Raw genomic sequence first — 24592 nt, forward strand, 5'->3', positions numbered from 1 at the left:
ATACACACTCCGATCAGACTTCCACCTAAAATGGCATAAAATAGTCAAAATGTGGGCATGAAGCATGGCAACCGATCTGCTCTCTGCACTGCTGGACAAATAAAGAGCACTCTTGCCGGATGAGAGACATCAAGGTTTCGGGTCAAAGACAATCCTGTAAGTTAGAATTGATATGTGTGTTGTTTCTTGTTATCTTACTCTGTGTTTGCAGTCCAGTCTGCTGGAAGCATTGATTTCCATAGAACAGTGTGAGGAAGAATAGATTAAGACGCCAGCTGGCTTTATTATCAGACCAATCCCATCTCTAGCTCTCTTGCTAATCTGCCCAGCGAACAAACACGCCATCACCCAATAAACACGCATTTGTTTACAAGTGCACATCAGTTCTTCTCATCAAGTTATCTTGTTCTCATCTTTCACTCCATCATTCCTCTTTACTCACCTTACCGTTTGCTACCCTGGACAGCTGGCTTTTGAATTTGTTCTTGAACTGCAGTACTTTTGAGGCTACATATATTTTATTTACATACACAATTTTCCATAGCAGAGAAAAGGCAGCAAATACTGTGATATAGCTCTCACCTTAGTCTGAAATCCATCAGACACATGTAGCTATACACTGACATTGCCGGTTTCATCTGCAGCTTGAGGACATTCAGGCCAAGAGATCATAGTCATTTTTTTTTTTTTACCTCTACTGTGTGTGTGTGTGTGTATGTGTGAGTGACCAAAAGGCAATGAACAGGGACTGAAAAGAACACAGGATATGGAACAGAGAGAGGGAGAGCAATAGAGAGAAAGATTTCATCTCCTCTCCGCCTGTATACGTATCTGCTAGAATGTAGGTCAGGCAGCCCCAGTCACTCTCAGAGCCTGAGAGAACAAGATTGCTGCCTGTGTGTATGTGTGTGCATACACATCACATGAATAAAGCATGTGTCTCTCTTGTAATACGTGCTTATTAGTGTGTGCCCCTTGTCCTCATGTGCCATATGTGTGTTACTTTATATGATGGTTGGGATTTTTGTGTGTGTGTCTAAAATGCCTGCCATGGACAGGATGTGTCATGGAAAATGTGACAGCAGACATCACAGCCCTCATTCTATATCACAATGTAGAAAACCATACAACAGGGTTTTCATTACCGTTGTGTGTGTGTGTGTGTGTGCAGAGCAGCCCGTCTTCCCAGGCTATTTACAGTGTGTACCCTGCCTTTGATAGATATAGGAGCCCAGTAAAGGGCAGACATGGTCCCCTTCTCATTCTCCAAGGAATAGACTGCTAGAAAATCACACACACACACACACAGACTCACACTTGTAGGATTCTGGCATGAGAAGAAGAAAGTTCTAATTCTTATATTCTATCTTTGCAACAAAGGCAAAAAATAAGAATTGTTTGTTTTGTGCAGGTGTGTCTTTAAATGCATATTTGTTTGTGTGTGTGTGTGTGTGTGAGAGAGACTGTCTAAGACATGGGACTGTGTGTATGTTTGCCTCTGTCCTCCGTCTGCTCACGTTGCAGTTGAAGGCCTATTCTTCCCTTATTGTGCTCTGTCTGTAGCTGTCCTTGGTGCTGAAAGTAGCAGGCGAGCACCTCAAGTCTATGACTGGAAAACTATACATAAACACATGCAGCCGTACTGTTGTTGTATCTTCTTCTCAGATCTGTTCTGTCTCTTGCCATGTTCCACTTGTCTTGCCCCCCCCCCCCCCCCCCCCCACACACACACACACACACTTTTTTTTCCTTTATATACTGAGGGAATGTGTCCTGATAAGAGCTGTGATTTGTCATCAGCCTCCACATGAAGACCTTCATCAGAGGACAGACCCATCACTTACACTCTGATTATAATGACCAAAGGGCCAAGGATGAGTGTGAGTGTGTGCATGTGTCTGTGTGTTTGTATGTGTATATGTGTGCGTGTGTGCTTGGTGGTTGCTTGTTTTGTATGGGTAGAAGCAGGTGGAATTATGTCACAATTTTGTCAGAAAATCATTCAGCCTACATTGGATTTTTACCTTGAAAAATTCTAGGAGTCTGTCTTTACCACCAGAGTCACTATTTTATCTGAAGTCATACATTTTTGCATACACAATGTGCTTGTTATCCCTGCCCATAAGCACTTTGACTTTGTTTCACTGCCTTTCTTTTCTAAATCAAAAGGCTTTAGGACTGCACTGGTGGCTATAATCAAGCACAAACGAGCTTTTGACGCTGATTTCAAAAAGAAAAAGACACCACAGGACTGTAGTCATATAGTCTGAGTGGCCCATCGTTTGTGCTATCCCCTTACAACTCACGCACACGGTTTCCAGCTTGTCCATGCTTTTTATTCTCTCTACAAAGAAAGTGGACAAAAAGGGTGGAAAACAGAGGTGTGTGCATGTGTGTGATGAAGGGTAAAAAAAAGACCCCCTGCTGGTTCAAAGTAAAGTTCGCTTATGCACGTAACCACCACTGCTCCTTTTACATAACACCCAACAGGCACTCTGAGCACTCACTGTATAGTTGTGTTAGTCCTGAGGGAGCAGCCATTGTTTTGATTTAAGCTGCTTTGAGGTTGTGAATGGCTGTTGCGTGTGTGTGTGTGTGTGCATGCTTGTTATGGGCCGTCTGGTAGGCTCCCTATGGGGGCCTTCATTCTTTGTGATGGTCCCTATACACCATCAACACCTCATCTGTTCTCTCCCATACATTCTCTCAATTAGCAGCAGCGGATGGAAAGCAACGCAGACACAAGCAGTGTCTGAGTGCCATTCACCATCTCTTTTTCTTTACGTCTTTATCTCCTTCGAAGGTTATTTTACCTTTTTTTTTTTTTGACAGAGTAGGACATCACCCCCCCCCCCCAACACACACACACACACACACACACACACACTCTCACTCCTCTCCTGTCTTCCACCACTCTCCCTCCCTTCTCCTCTCCTCTTCTAACTCAGCAAAGGATGTAGAGCTGAGGAGAGAAATCATGGAGGCAGGCACGGATCATTAGCTATATTTGTCCCCACTTCCTTCAGAAGATGATAGATCTAGCTAATTACCCCATGTTGCCAAGCCTATCGCACACGACAAGCGGCCGTCGTTATGGCGGAAATCAACGTTCGCTTGGCGTGTGCCGCATAGCTGATGCTATATGACTATTCATGAGCCCGAAGTCAAAGGAGAAGAGGAAATTTCAGATCCTGTCATGGCTGTATGTGAATGTGATTGTTCTGAAAATGATTTTAATGATGCATGTTCCCCGTCTTTTTCTTCCCTCTGTGTAGAAAATGAGTTTGGAGGAGACGCGGTGAGCTGTTCTTCTCCAGCTGAACATCAGTACGTCACGGTGGAAGCAGAGGTCTGGACCAAAGAGCTGTCTCGACCCCAAACCACTTCAGGTAGTGTGGTACATCCTGTTTTTACACATGAACCTGCTCATGTTTTTCATTGAATATATTCACAAGTTTTGATAAAGATCTGTGTGACAAATCTGAATTGTACTAGTTCCTGTTGGCACTTTTTTTTTTTTTTAATATCAACAGAAACATAGCATAGTACATGACAGCATCAATATCAAATGAGAATAAGAGCAGCCCATAGCTGCTAGAGATAGACCAAATTAAACTGCCACACCAACTAAGCTTTTATCATTTTTTGGGACACAGATTATGGTAGCCTAGAGACAAACAAAAAAATGTGATTAAAAGCCTTGTGGTATGACCTTATCATGTGACAGTGTAACATCCGAACTTACGTGTATTGTTGCCATTGTGTGAAGACAACGAATGACTAACCCTGTGCATTAACACCTCTATATACTTTGGGAAAGTGTCCATCTTGTCATGTTTGCATCACTAAGGCAATATTGCCTTATATTAAGTTATCATATGAACAAATTTTATCTGGTTTAAAAGGCAGCTGAGGGGAACGTAACTTTCCAGAGCTGAATTCAGACTACCAGCAAGTGAAGCATTATGAGAAAGGTCAAGTAACCATTTAAGGCCAGAAAATATGTTCATGATCTGTATGACGACATACAAAACTAGACATAGCCTATTCAGAAATCATTCACACAAGCCACTTTCAGCATCACAAAAAACAGTTTTTGAAGACTGACACAACCTGCTTCCAGTAGCAGTTTAATTTATTCTTCCCCCTGCTCATTTAACGCATTAGAAGACAGTTTTCTGAGATAAAATAACTGAAATACAATGCAGTGAAGCTGTATGGGATCAAGACTTTGAAGTGTGAAGGAAGAAATATCCAACCTCAGATCCACTCAGGTCATGCAGCAATCACAAGCACAAAATCCGTCACATCCTGTACCGTAACAGTTCTGTCATCACAAACCAGCTGATAAATTGTTGTATTGTATTCAGACCACAGCAACCATTTCAGAGCCCTGCACCACCATCACCCACCAAAACCATTTCCATAGTAGTTAGGAAGCACTCCCCAGATTTGAGTCTCTCTTTCTGTCTCCGTCACCCCGGCTCTCGTTCTCGCTCTGATTGTCGCAGATCTCCGCAGCCCTTCACACTAATTCAGATGCACTTAGCATCGGTTTGGCACACGTGTTTACTGTCACTAGATGATGCATGGTGTAAATACCTATTCGCAGTGATATTCGATAGTGCAGTTTTGGTGGCTTCCTACTGCTACACTGTACAGAATACCAATGTATGTGTGTGTGTGCGTGTGCATGTGAGTGTATGTCTCTGCAGAGGGTGGGGTTGGGCTCCATATGCCTGAAGCACATTCTCCCAAAACTTCAAGGTGAAAACAAAGGGAAACTGATAACGATGTGAATTGTTGTGACAGATGTCTGAGCAACCACACACCCCCCCATCCCCCCCACCAAAATGAAAAACACACACACACACAAAATACTTGTCTCATGTCTCAGTGCATATTACAGTAATTGCTGTATTTCCTATCATGTTTTATTCCCAATAATATCCTGAGTCTTCTCTGTCAAATGGCAAAAATCCTCTTGTTGTTTCTTTTGTGCGTTTTGTCTGAAAGCATTCCTGTGTCCAATGTAATGACAAAAAACACACACCAGTATTAGGCAGAACCACTTGAATTTCCAAGGAAGACTTCACGCCATCTGTACAATCAATACTAACACAAGCACAGTCGGCATTTGGACAGCTTCTTTGTCCAATATGTGAGTTGAATTCCACATACAAAGTACACATGTTTTCAAATGAAGCCTATGTCTATGAGAATTCATATTTGTCCTGAATTAAACATTTGTGGTTATAGGCTTATATGGCGAGCACGTTAAATGGGATGCAGTCTTCCCCTTGTGCAGACATCTCATCCCAGACCTCCCAGAGTGTTTTCTGAAAGTGAATAAAATCCTTACTATAATGCATGCTGCATAATATGTCACACGGATTAAAATTTATGGATGCAAATTACAAAACATGGAAAGAACTTCTGTCATAGACATTTAGAGGCAATGAATGGTGAATGAGAATATGAAGAATAACAGGATTTTTACCTAATTACCTACTGGCTTGTGTTTGCTTTTGAATCCCAGTGGAGCTGGTGTGTGAAATGAAATGGTGAATTATTCCAGCACAAGTTAAGTACCTCCACCTCGTTTGAGAACTCCCTACATTAACCATGTTCAACAAAATAATGAATGAAAAATAATCACTTTTTTTTGTTTTTGACAATTCTTGAACAAATGTGATGTGTCATTATCAGCACAAATCATGTCAGTTAATGGAGATGTGGCCCAGATTGATTATTATTTTTAAAGTCTTACTTCATTTAATTATTAATCATGTAGATTTAAATGACAGATTGCACAAATATGTGCTCTTATATAGTGTGCATGAAAGTAGAAATAAAAGGTGTAAATGTGGAAAAAGTAAAAATAAAAGTAGAAAATCATTCCTCGTTACAGAACATATTGACATTGTAGAATACTGTTGTCAGTGAGTGTTCAACGGTTTGGAACTTAATCTTTCACTTTATCTGAAATATTTGAAATTTGAAGATATGTGGTTTTCACTGGACAGCAGCCCTATAAATTAGCGTTAAGTAAGTTAAGTGAATTCCTGCTCCAATTATATGAACAGAAATAAGACAACATGTAATGCATGTAATTGCGTGTTTCTATTTATTTGCTTAAATAGGCAACCTAAACTTTTGGAGGCTGGATCAGCGTGACTCTGTGGTTATTCACCTGGGCCTATAGCCATTGATCCAGGGTCTAATTGAGACGCAGACAGAGAAGGAGTGGGCCTCTTCCTAATCCCCAATAAGCAGACTAACCTTCATTACAGCCGTGACATTTTCCCATGGGGTGCTAGGAGAGAGAACAAGCCAGACAGAGTATGAAGGGCTCTCCAACATATGGCAGGCCACAGAGGCGTGCATGCTTCCTGGGCCCAGCTCTCGTGGGGTGCTTCAGGGAAGGAAGCGGAGGCTTCTGCTGCCGTTATTGTCGCTGTTGTTTTCCTCTGCTGCTGGATTTGCTTGTTGTTGTGTTCAGTGCCTGATGCAGGCCTCGCTTCAAACCGGGACCCTCAGAGAGAGTCTGTCTGCTTCAGATAGGCACTGGTAGTATGTACACACACACACTTTGCGTGTGCACTTTAGCTACACATGCGTTTAACAAGCCAGTCTCACTTTTTACTCCACAGCTGATGTGTTTCTTTTAAAAATGAGAATATACACTATTTCTCTTGTTTTTACAATGTCATTCACATAGTTCACTTTTGGTAGGTTCAAGAAAGTTTATCAAAGAGATTATTTTCATATACCTATTTTAAGTTAATTATCGATAGTCTTACAAATGATATAAACAAAGGTTCTTTCCCAGTACACGTTAAAGATTTGCAGCAGCATTTTGAAACAATGTATGATATAATACTGATGCTGCTGTTGGAAAGACTTTAAATTTTTTTTTTTTTATTTAGATAAAAAGTCAGATCGAAACAGTACAGAAACGGCACAAATAGAGAAAAATATGATCAAATATGTTAAAGTTTAGATTTAACTCTGTAGATGTGGGATGTGTTTTTGAATGTGTGACACAAGTGCTCGCTCGTCGGCTACAGCATCGAGAAACAAAGGCATTTAGGGCAGGGTGCTATGATGTCTGCACCCTGTTGTTTAGACATGAACAAGTCCATGTGCTGGAAGAAAATCTGCGTGTGGAACATGATTTCTCTTACTCTTTGAAGTGGATTGCACATGTTGATTGGACGCTCTCACTCGTTTTGTTCCAGAGAATCTTTGATAAAGCACAACAAATAATGAGGCCGATGAGAGATGCTCAGTGCTCACGCTGCACACTCGCACACACACACACACACACACACTCCCAGTACTCTACACTTACTCTCTGTCTGAATGAGGGGAGAGAAGAGAACTCCATTGATGAGTTATTATTTTCTTTTGTCTTTATTCCCCAAGGAAGGATTCATTTTCAGTCACCGTGGTAACCACAGGCTTGCTTCATGTAAAAACCTAAATATTTATATATAGATAGTTTAGGTCACCCTCCACAAAAGTCATTGCCGCTCTGCTACGCTAATAAGATTTACAAGCTATCCTTGCCTTTCATCATTTTATTTTTCTCCTGTTGAAACATTTATGGGCATTCATAAAGAAACTCACTATTAGGGCTGAGGGGCTCTACAGTACAGTAAGTGTGGTGTTAATAAATCATGTTTAATAAAAAGAGACATCCAAATAGGGCTGCAGCCTCCGTCATAACCCAAACCCAGTGAGCGTGAATATTTGGGGACATCTGGAAATAACAGAGCAACGTTCAGAGGCGTTCGGGCTCCTCAATAATTTATGATGTGTTGGTGAGGGGAAAGACCTACCTTTAGAGGGATATGTCGCTGTGACGTACTTGAAGGAGAGGTGGGAGGCATGGTACTGTATACCCTGGCATACTGACAGCTTTAAAGGCCTGAATACTGACGAGGAGACTGTATAAATGGAAGCGCTACAGTTAATGTTGCATGGTGTTATGTCTGCAGTTCATCTGTAGTATCACTGAATGCTTGGTCTCACATTCACAAACGAGTGGATGAATGGTCGGAGAGACGGAGAAGCTGATGGATGGAGAGACTGAGAAATGAGTATTTAAGAAATTATCTGCTTCATCATCTCAAAATGTGAATCAGTATTTATTATAAAAAATGAAATATATGATTAATAAAAATTAAAACATCCTCAAATATGGAAATCTCTTGGTCAGACTAATGAATCTGTTCTTCTGTTCATCTCTTTTGGACAAATATCTTTGCAAAATACAAGAATGATCTTTGTATAATTTGCATTGGTTTTGAGTTATCTCTGACATTATAACCAAGGATAGACTTAATACTGACTTTTGATTGAAGGGATCCATTTGTATTATAAATACATCTGCAGGATATGCCCCATTTACTCAACAATGACTAACGTTAACAGGAAGCCCTATGTTCCTTTGTCTTGAAGTTATTTCAATCCTTCACATATATGGGCAAATGATGAAAGACTGACAGTCGATAATCTTCATTCCAGTACGGGAAATGTTACATGGAAGTGTTAGACGTCAGGTGTGAATTTCATGTTTGACAAAGGGAAAAATGTACTGTGAACGTGTATCCAAATTAAAGATCATTTTGCGATGTCGTCTGTTGTGTGTTTAACAGCTTGTTTGTGCCTTCTCTGCAGATGGAGGTGGATGCAGACGATAAGCGCCATCGCACACGCTCTAAAGGTATCTGCACGGATACACACACAGCGGCAATGCCATTCAGGGTGACCTTCACTCCCCCGGCACTAGCACACACATGAACAGACACAAGCACGCACATATACTGTACACACACCACTGCACAAATCCCAGACTGTCACAGTTGAGTTGCCTTTTCTCACCACTCTCTTTCTATTGCTCTGTCTCTTTTTTAATATATCTTGCAGAAACAGAATGACAAAGTCCACGTTTAAAGAGATTGGACCACAGTGAAATATCCACCACAGTTACACCTAATCCAACAAGACTATATGTTTATATTCAAGATTTTGTTATTTCACTAAATATTCTCACTGAACTACTCTTCAGTCAGACATTGAGTGGAGGGGAGGCTAACTGGGTTGTGGAGTAGTTAGAACCCTGATCTCACACACACACACACACACACGCACCCCCAACCATAACAATAAACATTACTTGCCTAATCCTAACACTAACCTCAACCTAACCTTAAGGCAACTCTTCACCCTAATATTTAATGATTTGCATTGTGGAGACTTGCATTGTGTTCCTATGAGTAAGGTGGGTCCTCACCTCATCTGTGTAACCAGATGTTTGTCCCCACAACTACAGGAATATATACACACACACCTACACACACACACAGAGCACTGTTGGTCAGTGTAACTGATCTGGGATTTCAGTGTATGCCAGTACTAGCTCTTGTTTTCATCCAAATGTGCACACACCCATCACACACTGCAAACCAGCATGAAAATATTTCATGATTGGTCATTACAAATATTAGGTCCTGGGTCAACTATGTGCTTACACCTTAATTGGTCAAATAAAACTAATGAAAAAAAAGTAAAAATGCTCACCAGCTCCTTTCCACCCCCTGACACTCTGACAGGTTTAAAACATCGAAAAAGAAGTGACCGTGTTTTAATCAGTGGGCCCTCTTGATCCATATTTTATTTCCTCTAGCTTTAGAGACAGTATCTAACATCTTTGACCGAACAAAGAAGGTGGTGACCATTACTCCTACATTAAGTGGATCAAGCAGGCTGTGTCATGGTTATGGCTATGACCACAAGGCCCTTATTTGATTGAGTTACAAGTGTCCTCTGCTTGTCTGCAAGATGAGGGACTAAATGTGTGAGGACTGGCACTGAAATCATTATGGCTGTGTCCGAAATCACTCCAGTGTTCCCATCAATTACCACAGCTTCATAATGAACCGAAAACATTTTAGTACTTCTCACAATAACATTAAAGATCTCTAATGTTGTGTTTTGCAATTTGCTTCAGCAAAATTTAGCATCTCTCTCACTCCCAATCAGCCCCCTGCTCCTTGTGTGTCTGCACGCTCTCTCTCTCACTCTCACACACTGTCACTCCTTCTCACACACATGCACACGCATACACACACACCGAGCAGAGCGGGTGGCCCTACAGGCTCACTACAGCCCCCGCCTCCCCCTCCTGTCAGAAGCGGGTGTCAGTGTTTACAACTTCGATGGGAGGATGAAGTGGAACTCTCCTTCTGGTCACGAAAAGAGAGCTTCATTAGGGGGGAAATAACAGTTTCGCTAACCTATAGCTGTGCAGTTTGTCTGTTGGTCTGTCTGTCTGTCTGTCTTGGAGCCACTTCCAGGACTGCGTTCTGTGAGTTTGTGCCTGACGAAAGTGAGAGTGAAATGGAAGTATTTATTGCACTTGATAAACACCAACAGGCAGCGTCTTGATAAACTGCACCCGCCACAGTTTCACAAAATCCTGTATGACAAACTGCAATTATTCACTCATTCACTACTCCCTATTAGAAAATTAAATAGCAGATTTTCATTTTAGACACTTTGAATTGGATCTGCATCTGTAAAATGCGAGACATTGCGTGGTGTGGTTGTTAGCTGAAAATAGCGACCACCACTTTTTGTTTTGTTTCATAGTTGCAATAGATCCTTTTCACAGGAGATTTTCTGACTTTTAAAGCAGGAAAAGCACACATGTAGACGATAACATTAAAGATCGCATTACCCTAAACAAACCAGTCCTGGTTGCTGTCTACGCACAGCATCAGGGTGTTACTATTTACATACTTACAGCATAAGACTGCTGATATTTGGTAGTTTATTTCAGCTGTTACCCCGCGACCCTGACGGATAAGCGATAGGCGGTATAGAAAATGGATGGATGGATTTCACCTGTTAGTGAAAAATTGCCTAAACATGCTCACCTAAACATAACAGCAACTCAGCAGCATATAATATAGGGAACAAAGTTGGAAACAAAAATAAATAAAAAAAAAAACAAAGAAAAATCAAACAAAGTGGATGTAATAGATCCATGTAAAAAACCAAATCTGTTTTAAGGGTTTTTTTATATATATTTTAAATATGAATACTAAATTTATATACTAATAATGTCCTTATTTTTAATCATTAGTAGAAAATCAAACATGTCCCCCCGTAGATTTACACATTAAAAGCTGTATAGAAAACTCTTTCTCTATATATGGTGTACAATACTATATGTGTTACTATGTATATAAATTACACCTCAGCTTCACTTGACGCTGTTCACACGATATATGTTATATTTCAAATAAACATTACACACTTATTGAGAATCTGGTATTTTTTTTAAAAAAAATGCATATTCTAGGATGGATTTCATATCTTTTTGAAGTACTACACGATAAACATAAGGCAGAGATATTTTCTTAAATGAATATATGTATTATTTATCAGTTGTGTTGTTCACCCAAATACAACCAATCTCATGTAACTGAAGTAAACAAAAACTTCTGTTATACAAAGAGCCTGTGGATTTCACATTCACCAGTCAGTCCTGCTTCATAATCTCTCTCTCTCTCTCTCTCTCTCTCTCTCTCTCTCTCTCTCCCTCTCTCTCTCTCTCTCTCTCTCTCTCTCTCTCTCAGTGCCTGTGGATCCAGCATTAACAGAGCTTTTCAGGTGAGTGGAATCAAAAACTGCACTGCACTGTACTGGTTCACATGCGCACACACACAAACACAAACACAAATGCACAGACAGGTGGAAGATAGCCAGAGAGTTGCAAAAATATTCTCATATGCACTCACACACACACACACACACACACACACACACACACACACACAAAACTGGCCTGCTGTTGTCTTGGTGGTAGAGGTAGAAGTAGTCAAACAACACCTGGATCAACTGTCACCTTATTACAAACCAAAGACATTCCAGCCTTTCCTCTACCGCTTGAAAGCTGCCTTCACATCAGCAACCCCTCGCTCATGTGTTTAGATTTGATATCAGTTGTTTCTCTTTCCACTCCTCTTTGTTTGGTTCCTTTTTCTTTCCCTCCTTGTTCTCCTGTGTCTTTGGTCATAGTTGGGGTACATGCATAGTTCACTTTCTCTCCTCATTCCTCCTACTTAGTGTGAATTTCTCACTCTGTTTCTCTTACTTTTTGGATATCTTCAATGTCACTAAAGATGATAACAACAGAACAGAAACAACCAGCGCCAAATTATTTCTTTCCTTGAGTTAATACAATTTCTTCATATTAAATATTAAATAAGAGGGTTTTCTCCTCTTTTCATGTTCCAACTAGACAAGCTAAATAATTCTGTTTTTGTCTCATGTACTTGATGATATTTAGCGTGATAGCCAATTATCAATTCATTACCCATGCAGCACAACTCTTTCTCTCTTTCTACGCCTACAGCCTTAAAGTTCTCGTTGGGTGATTTGAGTGGGTGGAAGGTAGAACACAACTTTATTTCAAATTTAAAGGTTTTCTTTGTCACTGGAAAAGTTTTTTTCCCAGTACATTTTTTTAGGTGCTATTGTCTTTTTTATAGGATAGCAAAAATATGAGGAAAAGGTTCAGGTTAAATATAATGCATGTTAAATGACAACAGCTATCTTAGTTTACATGTCATCAGTAAGTTAAAATGTCATAAAAGCTGTGCACAATATGCTGTAGTATTTTATTTTGTCGCGCCATGTGCATGCAAGTCCCTGCTTCTTCATATGTGATTTTTTTTTAAGCTTTTTTTTTTCTTGCTAAATACTTAAGCACATGAAATATGTCATTCACAGTTCCTGCTCAGACCTGCACACATGCAAAGCATATACCTATGTACTGATATACCCTGACCTGACCTTTCCAGAGCACCCCTACAAGAAGTGCTGCTATTGAGTGGAAGTTAAGAAATATTTTTAACCTTTAAAAATAATAATCAGTTTTTACAAAAAAAAATCTACCAACTACTATGTATTTTGTGTCATATGATAGTCACGGAAATAAGGAATTAAATGGAAATGATAAAAGTATTTAAATCAAAACATAGAACACCTGCAAGCAGTAGACTACTGTATGCTATCCTCTGTCTAACCAATCAAACTGCAGCGGCGAGTCTCGAAAATCTCAGCAGTCAGCAGCAATAGTATCCACAGGGTAGTGAGCTACTGTCTGACTCAGTTACAAGAGAGAATTTGGCCAGACCTGAAGCCCCCAATAGGTCTCTTCGGCATTCTTCAGCATATAGGAAGTGTCAAGGCAGTGAGCGTGTACGGAAGATCAGCGGCAGCCCGGTCAACTCATGTCAGGTTGTGCATATGGGCAGCAAGCACATAGAGTAATGGTGAGCCACGAATGTAAGACGTGTGTCAGTCAGTCACCACCCGCCCTACTTAGAGCTAATCTTTGCAGCACATTATTTGACTGAGTTTATAACACTGTTTAAAATTGGGGTGCCTCCATTTTGAGCTTGAAGTATAAAATCTCTCCAAAGGCCGGAGAAAGCAAGAGTCTTTGTCAGTGTTGCGTTTGGTGCAAGGGTGTGTCTATTTCCTGGAAGGAGTCCTGATATGAGCTCAAAAACTCTTTTTTTTTACAAAAGATTTATTCCTTCATCTTTTGTCAGCACTATAGCCTCGAGATTTACCAAGATTTAGATTTTGTAGTATTTTGTTCATCGCCTAGATATGAAAACATCAGATTTCCACATGGTCAAAGAAATAAAACATGGGCATCCTGGTCATAATATATACGGTATATATTATTCCATAATATAATCTTAGCCCAGTGGGAGCATGGTCCTGTGTGGCTGTGGCACTTACTTCAGCTGATGTGCCAGTCGAAGAAGCTCTGCTGGCCGATTTTACAAACATTTAGCACTGGAGCCAAACACATTTGAGCAGCAAACAGAAACCTTTTATTGTGATCAGATGAGTTTGAGACTTTACTCAAAAAAAAAAAGGACCAAAATGATACTCAATACCAATGTCAGCAGAAGTAGCTTTGTTACTTGTTATTTAAATGTTCCAGACGCTCCTAAGCATCGGCACAGATAGAGACCTTTAACTTACTTTGTAACAGCTTATTGGCCTGGGTTACACACAGTGCAATACTGTCTCTTGGGATGATGGGGAGTGTAGTCCAAATGATACAACTGGAGTTCATTAATGTTAGCCACTCGGCCTGCCAGTCCCTCCACTTCTAACTCTGACTGTTGCAATAGTCATGACCACAGAGGTTCCAATGAATTTTACATATACCTGTTCACTATTATTTGCAGAGCATAAAGTATATGCTGTAACATACAGTAATTCAAGGGTGGGTATTTCAGTGTCCTCTACTTGTCTTTGCAAGTTGTTTGCACCCGGTAATGTGTAAATTTAATTTCGTCCTTGGCTGTGTGTTAGGAGGTGGTTGCGGCTAAGATAAGGGTTCCTGCCTACCTATATATCAATAAATAATATTCCACCTGGAAGATTACCGTGTAGCCTTTAGGTGATATTCATAGATAGTACAAGGTGTACTCTCCCTTCTCCCCACTCCCTCCCCACCCCGACTTTCACTCTTTCCTCCCTTTTCCCATTTTCTGTCATTCTCACCTCCTTCTTTCACTCTTCCTCCCGACCTCCCTCCCTTCTGTCTCTCCCTCCCTCATCCTCACTCGCTGCTGCCTGCAGATAGTAATTAATCAGGGGATCGATGTGGAGCCTATCTCCAGGCTGAGGCGTCTATAATGTCGATAATGCTGCTCAATGGCCTCTCTCCCCGGAGAGCTGATAGTCTTCAGGACGAACAGCCTCGACTTTGCGTGGAGCAGCCTGGGCTGCATCAGATAGGCTGTTGTTGTTATGCTTGTGTGCGTGATTGTATGTGTGTTTTTATGTGCTTACGCTACTTGTATGCATCTATCTAAGCTTTAACTCCCGTATAGAAGACACAAACATATACACAGGAATGACTTGAAAACTGACTGCACTGGGGGGATGCAAATAATTGTAGGATGTAAATGTTGAAAGTTGAGTGTGTGATTGAGGCTATAAAGGTGACTCTCTGCTTATCACAAACATTGAACTGGTCCCACATTTGGCGCCAAGTTCCTCCAGTCTGGCTTAAAATCTGCCATCAGATTCAAGCTTAAACCCACAAAGCTGCAGTTGGCTGGATTCGGATTTGTTAAGGTTAACTCACTGATGAACAGTTCCTTAGATATAAATGTATTTTTCTTTCCATTAATGCAGCAACAGAATAGTGTTCATTTAGTTATGGTGAGAAAATACATTATTGAGATGTCACTATCATACTATAATTTCACTGTGCATGGTAAAAAAAAGGCAATTTTAGCTTGGCTTAGAAGAAAAATAAAAGTGTGAGCAAAACCAACTGAAAAAAAATATATAATTTGAACATTTTCAAGGAGATTTGGATGTGTATTATGTATTAAATGTGTACTTGTTTACTTGTATTGTAAACTTCTAATAATGATATACTGATAAATCATACAGGTTTATGTATCAGCTGATAATAGCCTTTGGCTGTTGTGTCCGTATTTTGTAGTATGTCAGGCAGTATGTTCCTGAAAGTACCTATACCTGACAGTATGTTCAAACACAGACCCTCAGGACAGCTCACTAAAATCTGTATACTGTATATTAGAAGTCCAGGTTTGATGACATGTGGGAAGAAGCAGTTTAGAGAGGGTGTTTTCACTGTGTCTCTGTGTATCACTGCAGCTGCACCCTGTCTGTGCACAGCAGCAGCAAATACGAAAGACACGGAAGGTAAAGGTATCTAATGAATGAAGGAAATTACTTTCAGGTCAGTCTATATTTTGATGAATAAATAATTTAATAAATGACTGGCCAGGAAGCAAAACCCTACATAACCGTAGTTAAGTAGTTTTTTGTAATCAACCAATCCTTCCAACGGCCTCGTTATAATCGAGAAAACAAGGTCACAAAAGAGGCGTGTAGCTCTCTTCTGAGCTATCTAATCCGAACGATAGAATACAGTCTCCATCTCGCATATCAAGAAATGAAGACAAGGTGTCATAATCTTTCTGACCAGACAGTCTGGGAGCGCACTCACAAGCTTGGCAGAGTAAAGGCCATGGTCAGGTAACCATGAAAATGTGGAAACACATACATTTCATACCAAAAAGATTTTCTTTTTTAACCATAACATCCCTTTCTATTCAAAGCTGCAATTACATGCTTGAATTTCTTTTATGAAAGAAAAAGCTTTAACAGAGAGCCCATCTCAGTAAACCTCATCATCATTTTCATACACGAGCTGGGGTGGGGGAGGAGCTGTGCTAGACAGAGCTCACAGCATAAACATTCTCCTCCACATCTCTTTTGTCATTTGCATATTTACAGTCTGCCATGCTAATCATGTTTATTGGGGTGTATAAGTGCTGCGCATGAGCTCAACAGGGAAGGATAGCTTTGCGCCAGAGACTGCATGGCACTGCGATATAAAAATTGCCCCGAACCCCCCATTTCTGAAAATAAATAGCTTCTCCTGCAGTAATCCAATTTCAAAAGACAAAAAGAGTCGTCTTATGTAACTAGGACAGCACAGGCTTTTACTAATTATAGTGTTAATGCACAGTGAAGAATTCCCCTGACTTTAAACAAAGGCCATGATTTATGAAGATATTTTTGTGTTTTTGGGGTGTTGTGTTGTAGAAGTGCAGTGCTTCCTGTGTCACATTACAAAAAGCACGGAACCTATCGTGCGAGGTGATCGAGGTGTAGCATGGAGGAACAAGGTTGTTCATTTGACTGCATGTATCAGAAAGATTATTTTTATAAAAGCTATCAATATGAAGAGATTTTCAAGGCAAATGTCTCAGTGCCTAAGGCTGGGTAAACCATTCACTCCCTTATTTGCATTAATTCAAAAAAAAAAAAAAAGGGCAGGAAAACCAAATCCAGATTTGCACGATTTCACCTTGAGCTCATAGATTTCATTGTCAGTCCCGGTGTGCTTTTGCACAGAAGTGTTGAGAACAGTTAAGCACGGTGGATAACTGCTAAAGCCCCTCTTTTTTCCCCTGTCAGATTTCTGCTCCCATACAAAAGACATACGTTTGTCCTCTGTCGCCAAGTGGCTGAATGAGGGAGGCGTACAGTCCTGGCCCCGGCTTTAATTGCCGGTGTCAGTGCTGAAACATGGCCGAACAGGAAATGATCAAGTTAATGAAACGTTTTAATTATTCAACATAATTGTGGAATGTGACAGTCGTGTCGGTGAATCCCTGGCTTGGCTGTTCACACAAGATTTCTCTACATACACCCACACATTCATGTACTAGCTCTCTCCCTCTCTCTTTCTTTCTCTCATTCCCTTTGTCTTACCTAACGCTTGCTGTCCAATGGTGTGCTCCCTCATCCTTATTACTCCCCATTCTCTTCAATGATAGAACGAGCGAGATCAGTCTGTGTTATAATTACTTGACCTTGTCTGCTCGGGGTCATTACCCACCTCAGCCCCCACAGCCGAGCCTGTATGCCCACTGGCCTGAGCCCCCTGCAGCCATTCTGCACATAACTGCAGGGCTGACGGGCACTGGCATATCGATCTGAGGGCTGGGAAGCACAAGAATGAAAACAAAGTCTTTTCTCTCATTCTCTCAGTGTAATACTACACACACACACACACACACACATTTGCCAACTGTGCACACCAGATAATTAAAGACAGCTGAAACAAACATGAGAATATCAGTTCATCAGCACGCCTGAGACCCCTTCCTATCTTATTCTCTGTCTTTAGTTGGCCCTTTCTTCCTTCCTCCTGTTTCGTCATCTTGACATTCCTCTTCTCCTCTCCTTCCTGCCCCCTTTTCAGTTCCCCTTTCCCCCCCTAACATAACAGCCTTCCCTTCCTTGCTCTTATCCTTCCTTCCTTCCTTCCTTCCTTCTTCTTTCTCTCTACCCCTTCCATCTCTCGCGACTGTCTCTGGCAGAGCTAATTCCCTCTTCAGATGGTGCGGCTCTCATTTGCATACTTATCAAAGTGTTTGGACTATCCGACAGAAGCTGTAGGAAGGTGGGGGTCATTAATATGTTAATTACCCCTCCCCCCTCCCCTTTTTCTTCCCCCTGCTTTTAGACGGTGGCACACAATCCACATCCTCCACCTCTCTCTGCTTCACATGCAGCCTTTGAATGTCTGAATACCCTCAGAGGCTCTGCAAATGCTGTAAGACTCTGTAGACATCCATACATGGGGGTTAGGGTAGGTTCACAGCTATCCACATGCTGTGTGTGTGTGTGTGTGTGTACTCTCACCTAAAGCTACCATCAATTCCATGTACACTCATGGATTAGTGGCATTTGTTCACTGGATGTTTCAGAACATTAATGTGATCTGGTTGCACAATTGACCGTTTGCTAAACCCCTCCCCCCAGCTGTGATTGTCCAATCATAGCCTTTGAAGCTGTGAATAAGCTCGACAGGCCTGTCAAGCTTTGGATTTCTTTACATGTCGAGGCGTGGTAAGAGCGATACCCTGTATTTTAAGCAGTTGTGTAAGAATTGGATTAAGCAGTGTGTGTATCTACTTTCATGTAAGCTTTGATTATTAGCATACCCTGCTAACTAGCATACTTCACTGTACCTGCAGTAGTAACCGAATGTTAATTCATCTTAATAACTAACTACATTAGTTTGTGGGTTGCAGATTTTTTTTTTAAATCCCCATTCACAACTAGCACAGCCACTGTGTAGTTTAATCCTGGCCTTCAACAAAGCACTGTTAATGAAGAATCTCCCCGTTCACAGGCCAAGGTTACAGTAGACTTAATCTGCATATTGTACAAGATCCTGTTCTCATGTCAGTTAAAGTAACATGATTACAATAACTGCTCTATGTAAAGGTTGCAGGGTCAGTAGTCGAGGGACTTAACTGAAGGAGAGGGACATCTTGTTAATTCTAACTTATCTGCTGATGAGCAAAGGTTAATGGGTCATTTATGTGTTGACTGTTGTAACAAGGCATGTTTGGCAGTGCAGCGCAGATTAGTCAACTTTGATATAGGTGATTGACTGACAGGCTTACGAGAAGCAGCTGTGGCTGGCTTTAATTAAAACTGATGCAGGAAGTTATAAGCAAATGTTAACGCAGTGCATCTTTGGAATCGGTATGGTTGATCAAACTTGTTTTGTGGTTTACTATTTAAACTTTGGGCTTTGAGAATAATTGGTGGAAGTGCCTAAATCCATAGGACTCGAACATTTATCTAGCAATATTCCAGCAAACAGAGGTAAACAATTCCTCGAATGAAAGGTAACCATGAAAATAAATCAACATTTTTCTGTGGAACAGAAAGACAGCTAGGGACTTGCATGTTTTCTGAAGCAGGTTTCAATAATTTAACCAGGAGAGGAACTGTTACAAAATTTCAGCTCATCAGTTTTGATTTTGGCTTTTCAAGGACAATTCTAACAGCTACCGTACTCAACTTGTTTCTGTTAGGCAGACGTCCTTTCAGTCTCTTGCTTTTACCTGTACTGTCGTCACTCCTCTGTGGGTGGCCTCTGCCAGCGCGCCATGGGGTGGCTCTCTGGGTTAGTATTATGTGTGGTGGATAGGAGGAACGTACACCATATTATCACATCACTCAGTAAATTGCACATCAACAGTGCGCACCCTCTATTTTGTGAATGGTTTTCCTTTTGTTAAGGAATGTTTGTACCGTTGTACAAGAAATATACTATTAGAAACAGGGTGGAGGAATGGCGATAAAAATAAAGGAAAGGCACAGAGGTGAGACAAGGGGAGCCCCTCACCTTGTTCTCAGCAACAATAAAAGTCTCACAAATCCACCTGGCCTTGCCTCTGAATACATATTCTCTCTGTTCCAAACCGAGAGGGCGTTCATTTCAAACCGCACAGGGCACACTTAATAATTACTTTCACTTTGAACGCAATTTCCTGGCTGGGGGAAGTGATTGACAGATTGTATCCACGGTGTCAGGGGGCCAGCCACGCCCATGCTGACTAAGGCAGAAATTAAAGAACAGCAGGAGCTAAATTACACCTTAGCAAAGACCTCTGGCAAGAGGACAGGAAGGGAAGCATGATGAATGAGAAAATGATCAGAACAGAAAGGTAGAGGGAGAGTCGCATGGGAGCATGGAGATGATTGGAGGAATGGCTCGGAAATACATTTGTAGCCACGCACACACATACACACACACACAGATTCTGGTAGACACACAAACACGGAGGTAATGGGTCTGCAATACTATTGGAGTGCAAAGGGAGAGACACTTAAATGCCATCTCTACAGCTGGGATGCTATTTACTCCCTCACACACACACACACACACACACACACACAGGCACACTGTTGCTCTCTCTACTATGTCATGCTCTCAAAGCACTCAGGCTGATATGAGAGCAGCAGGCAACCAGCAGAGTGGCACAATGAGTCTCAGGGTATATCTACATTAGAAGAGCTCCTGGAACAGCAGGAAGTGAGCTCGAAGAGTGACAGATCATTGGTTTGTGCGCATTGTAAGGATTGCAAAAAAACACTGATGGACAATATCTACTGATGTAACTGTTCTCTTATCAGTCCATATTTGGTAAATTTTACGTCAGGTGATATGCTATAGTTTTGTCAACAAATGCAATGGAAAGACTAAAACCAATACTGGCTGATCCCACTAATAAGTATTGTGTGTGCATCCAAACCCTGATGTATCTTATAGTCTGCCACAGAGCTCTGCTGTTCCAAAATCTATTAAAAATGCTGCATCCTGTTGCTGGAAATACTCACCTTATTAAGTGTTGTACAAGTACATTGTTGCTTTTTGTCTTTTCGTGAGATTTGTTGACAATAAGAACAACATACACCAGAATAGTCTTTTAAATGTTACATCTTCCTAAAACAAGTAAAATATTCTGGCTATGATATGAATTATTTCTGGTTGTCTTCCAGTAGGTTTTACATGTTTCAGGAATAGTATACATGTAGTCTGGAACAGTGTTTAATATTGTGTGTAGAGCTGCTGTCAGTATTCAATGTATCGATTAGTCAGTTGAAAGAAAATGAGTTGCCAACTGCTTTGACAATCAAGTAATTGTTTTGGTTATTTCTAAGGAAAAAGAAAAATATTTCCTGGTTCCAGTTTCTTAAATTAAAGAATTCGTTGCTGTTGCTTGTTTTATTTCATAGATTTATTTCATAGATGAAACAACAAAATAATCAGAAGATTAATCGATAATGAAAATATGTTTTTAGTCAGTGGCAGTCCTAATTGGGAACTTAAGTTAAAAAAAAAAAAAAAAAATCTTGGATTAGGCTTAAATACAACTGGCATTTTCTTACTTGACTGAATGACATATTTTGACAGACTTATTTAAAGAGAAGCAATATTTTAGGTGTCAACTACTGTAGCTGTCATATGTTGTTGGACTGTCATGGATGTGGTTTCCATGGGAATGCAAGCATTTGGCATGATTTCTTGTGTAGCATGGCTTTTGTCTGATGGTCCACTAAGTGTTTGCTGCTAAGACAGATGGCGTACTGTAGGTTTACTGCTATCTGGGTGAAGTGCTGCCAGCCTGGCTTCAAGGGGCCTTGACTGGAGCCGAGCCTTCAGAACAGGCTCTTCACCTGGAGAGAGACAGGGGAGAGAGGCAAAGGGCAACACACACTCTCTCTCTCTCACACACACACACACACACACACACACATATTTACACGTATATTCACAGCTATGCAGGCTCTGACACAAATGTAGACATACAAGCCACATGCACACACACACACACACACACCTCTCTTAAGCCCTCACACACGCCCAACCTACTTCACATGTAGAGCAGCATTCCCAGCTGAGTGCCTCTCTCCAACCTGGCAATTTCAGCGGAAAGAGAATCCAGCTAAAGTACACAGGGCATCATGCTGGTTCACAACAGGGGGGTTGAATGGCAGAATGGCCTCACTACAGCCCTCGTTACTGATCCGGCAAGATCCAACTCATCTATTTCAATAGCACTCTATCATTTGCTCTTGTGTGTGTGTGTGTGTAGATTCAGATGGAGCTAGATTGCAGAAGTCCCAGTCTTGCTGCAGCAGTGTTGGATTGCTGCTGTAAATACTGTTTTCCTAATTCAAGACATATTTATAAACCTCTGTGCTTACTGCCAGTGAGCAATGAAATAATACAAGATACAATTCATACAAAGAAACAGTACGTACTTGCTGATACACACAGTACCATCTGACAGTGATGTTTTGGGTGACATTTAGTTTCTAGGTTGCACAAGATGCTCCTATAAATGAATCATGAGTAAATCTGTGAGGTGTGAATAATAGATGGGAGGAGAGGTAAAAAACAAAGGAGTGTTGTTATTATTTGTTAATAAGACACTCTGGAGCATCACTAACTAGATCTCATTACCACAATACACCCAAGCATGCATACGCACACACATGTCCTCTTGCCTACATGTGCACGCACACAACTTGTGCGCACACCCTACATGCCAAACACAAGTCTCTCATCCTGTATGACTATTTTTACCTGTGAAACCTGTCGTTGCCTAGCACTCTGTAATTACATCCCACACTCCACCAACGAATGATTAGAAGCAATGATGGATGGGTTAACACTGTCACCTAAGGATGCCTCGGTGCAAAACTAATTACGCCACGATACATGTGTCATATGCCTGATACATGTGATAGCCCTCTCAGCCTCCTGCCATAACTGTGGAACAAGTGTGATAAAGGTGGACGACGTGTCTCCTGTTAATCAACAGATAAGAGATGATGAAGTAATGCCACTGTGGATTAATAGATCTTTGTCGCTCCGTGGTGTCTTAAATATAGATTATCAGAATGACATAAAGAGATTATTTAGTGAGTTTGCCTCACCAAATGACACTTCCGTCTTGAAAAAAGTACGATTTTATCACTGTGCAATACAAATTATCTTCTTTTCATAATTAGCATGGCTATATGTCTTGTAGATGGATAAATTATTTCTCCTATAAGCCAGGTCCAGGTGTTATCATGATACTCCATGAAATTACTGTCAGAAGTATTTTGATCTTTTTATTTTTCTGAATTATATATATTTTCTGAATGTAAACTTCTTTTCTGTTACTACCAGAAAAGGTAGTACTATGGCATGGATTTTTCTGCCATGTACAGCAAGGATGTTGTTTAGATAGACACAATTTGATGTTATGTTGATCAGGTGATGGGTTGTGCATGGCACTTATACATGCAAAGTGTGTGTATGTCTGTGTAGTGTGTGTGTGTGTGTGTGTGTGTGTGTGTGCGTGCAGACGTTTATTATTACCACGGCTGCAGCTGGGGCTGTGGGCTGAGTAATTGCTTGTCTTGGTAGAGAGATCGTGGTAGCGAGCTAAAAGTCAAGTGCTCTCTTCCTGCTGTAGACCTCATTTAGATTCCACATAGCTAGCTAGCAAGCTAACACCAGCCTTGGGCCTGTATTATTCATAGCTTGACAGATAGCTCTCACTAAAAGCATTGGAACTGGGCCAGGTGGTGATGGAGCGACAGGGGGAAGCAGCACTGCTGCACCTCATTCTCTACCTGGCAGGAGGAGAGGAGAGGAGAGGATACAGGACATAAGTAAAGGATAAAAAACTGAGGATAGAATGGAGCAGTTTTAACAGAAGCTGGAGAATGTCTAAGTGGGATAAGAAAAGGGAGTAGGGATATAGAGATGAAGAGACTGAAGAGGTGAAGAGGGGACAAAGGATGAAGAAGGAAATCAGACAGAATTATTGGTAGGCCATACGCAAGTTAAAGAAAAATGTGACTACAAGACGTTAAAGCACAGCTTACATTATAACGGATAGAGGGTGAGTTCAGTAACCACAAAAGGATGGAAATGGAGAAAGGCAGTAGTAGAAACTAAGAGCGAGTGACTGAAACCATTTCAAATAGGGGAGAGAAAGAGGCCTGGATAAAGAAGAGAACAGGCAGCCATCCACCCCCGCCAAGCTCAGCAACCCCTCTGCCTCCATGTGCAGAACCAGATAAGGTCGCATTAATCAAAATCTGCCACTTCCCCTTCCAAAAAAACACCGTCTATGCCATCAACCCCCCTCTGTGATGTATCTGTCACCGAAACGGAAATTTCCATATTTAATGGGAAAGCTTTATATCACCAAAAAGGCAGTGTGGGCTGAGGGTGAAAAGAACAGAGTTGGTTCGATCTGTCAGCTCTGTCATTAGCTTATACACTTTAGACGGCATGTGGAGCCTTGGGGTTCATTTCTGTTTGGCTCTGACACCATTGTTATCATTTCAAGAGTGTGATGAAGCTGGACTCAGATTGGGCTTGTCTTGTAAAACTACACTTGTGTAATAATAGTACATTATAACAACATTAAATTGTCTTTTCTACATCACAGTGTCTATCTGAGCACTTTAAAGAGTAATAGGACTGTTTTCCTTCAGAATATTCTGTTCTGACATAAACCTCTAATGCAACTTAAAACACAATTTGAAAGCATTTCAATTCCAGGGCCGCCAAATTTACAGTGGCATGCACATGCGACTTCTGTCGTCATCCCTTCTGCTCTGA

The 24592-nt window shown here is 41.0% G+C and overlaps 1 protein-coding gene across 7 annotated transcripts in view; it reads left to right on the forward strand.

Moving 5' to 3' along the window:
- Positions 1 to 24592, forward strand: part of myt1lb (myelin transcription factor 1-like, b) — a 92518-nt gene that overhangs the window by 27988 nt on the left and 39938 nt on the right. For all 7 annotated transcript variants that reach the window (XM_046413588.1, XM_046413590.1, XM_046413593.1 and 4 more), the window contains exons 2-4: positions 3276 to 3389; positions 8686 to 8731; positions 11652 to 11685. In XM_046413588.1, the coding sequence (XP_046269544.1) occupies positions 8686 to 8731; positions 11652 to 11685 (80 nt within the window). In that variant the 5' untranslated portion in view covers positions 3276 to 3389. The remainder of the gene's footprint in view (positions 1 to 3275; positions 3390 to 8685; positions 8732 to 11651; positions 11686 to 24592) is intronic.

This window comes from Scatophagus argus, chromosome 15 (assembly GCF_020382885.2).
Source record: "Scatophagus argus isolate fScaArg1 chromosome 15, fScaArg1.pri, whole genome shotgun sequence".
Taxonomy (NCBI): Eukaryota; Metazoa; Chordata; class Actinopteri; family Scatophagidae; genus Scatophagus; species Scatophagus argus.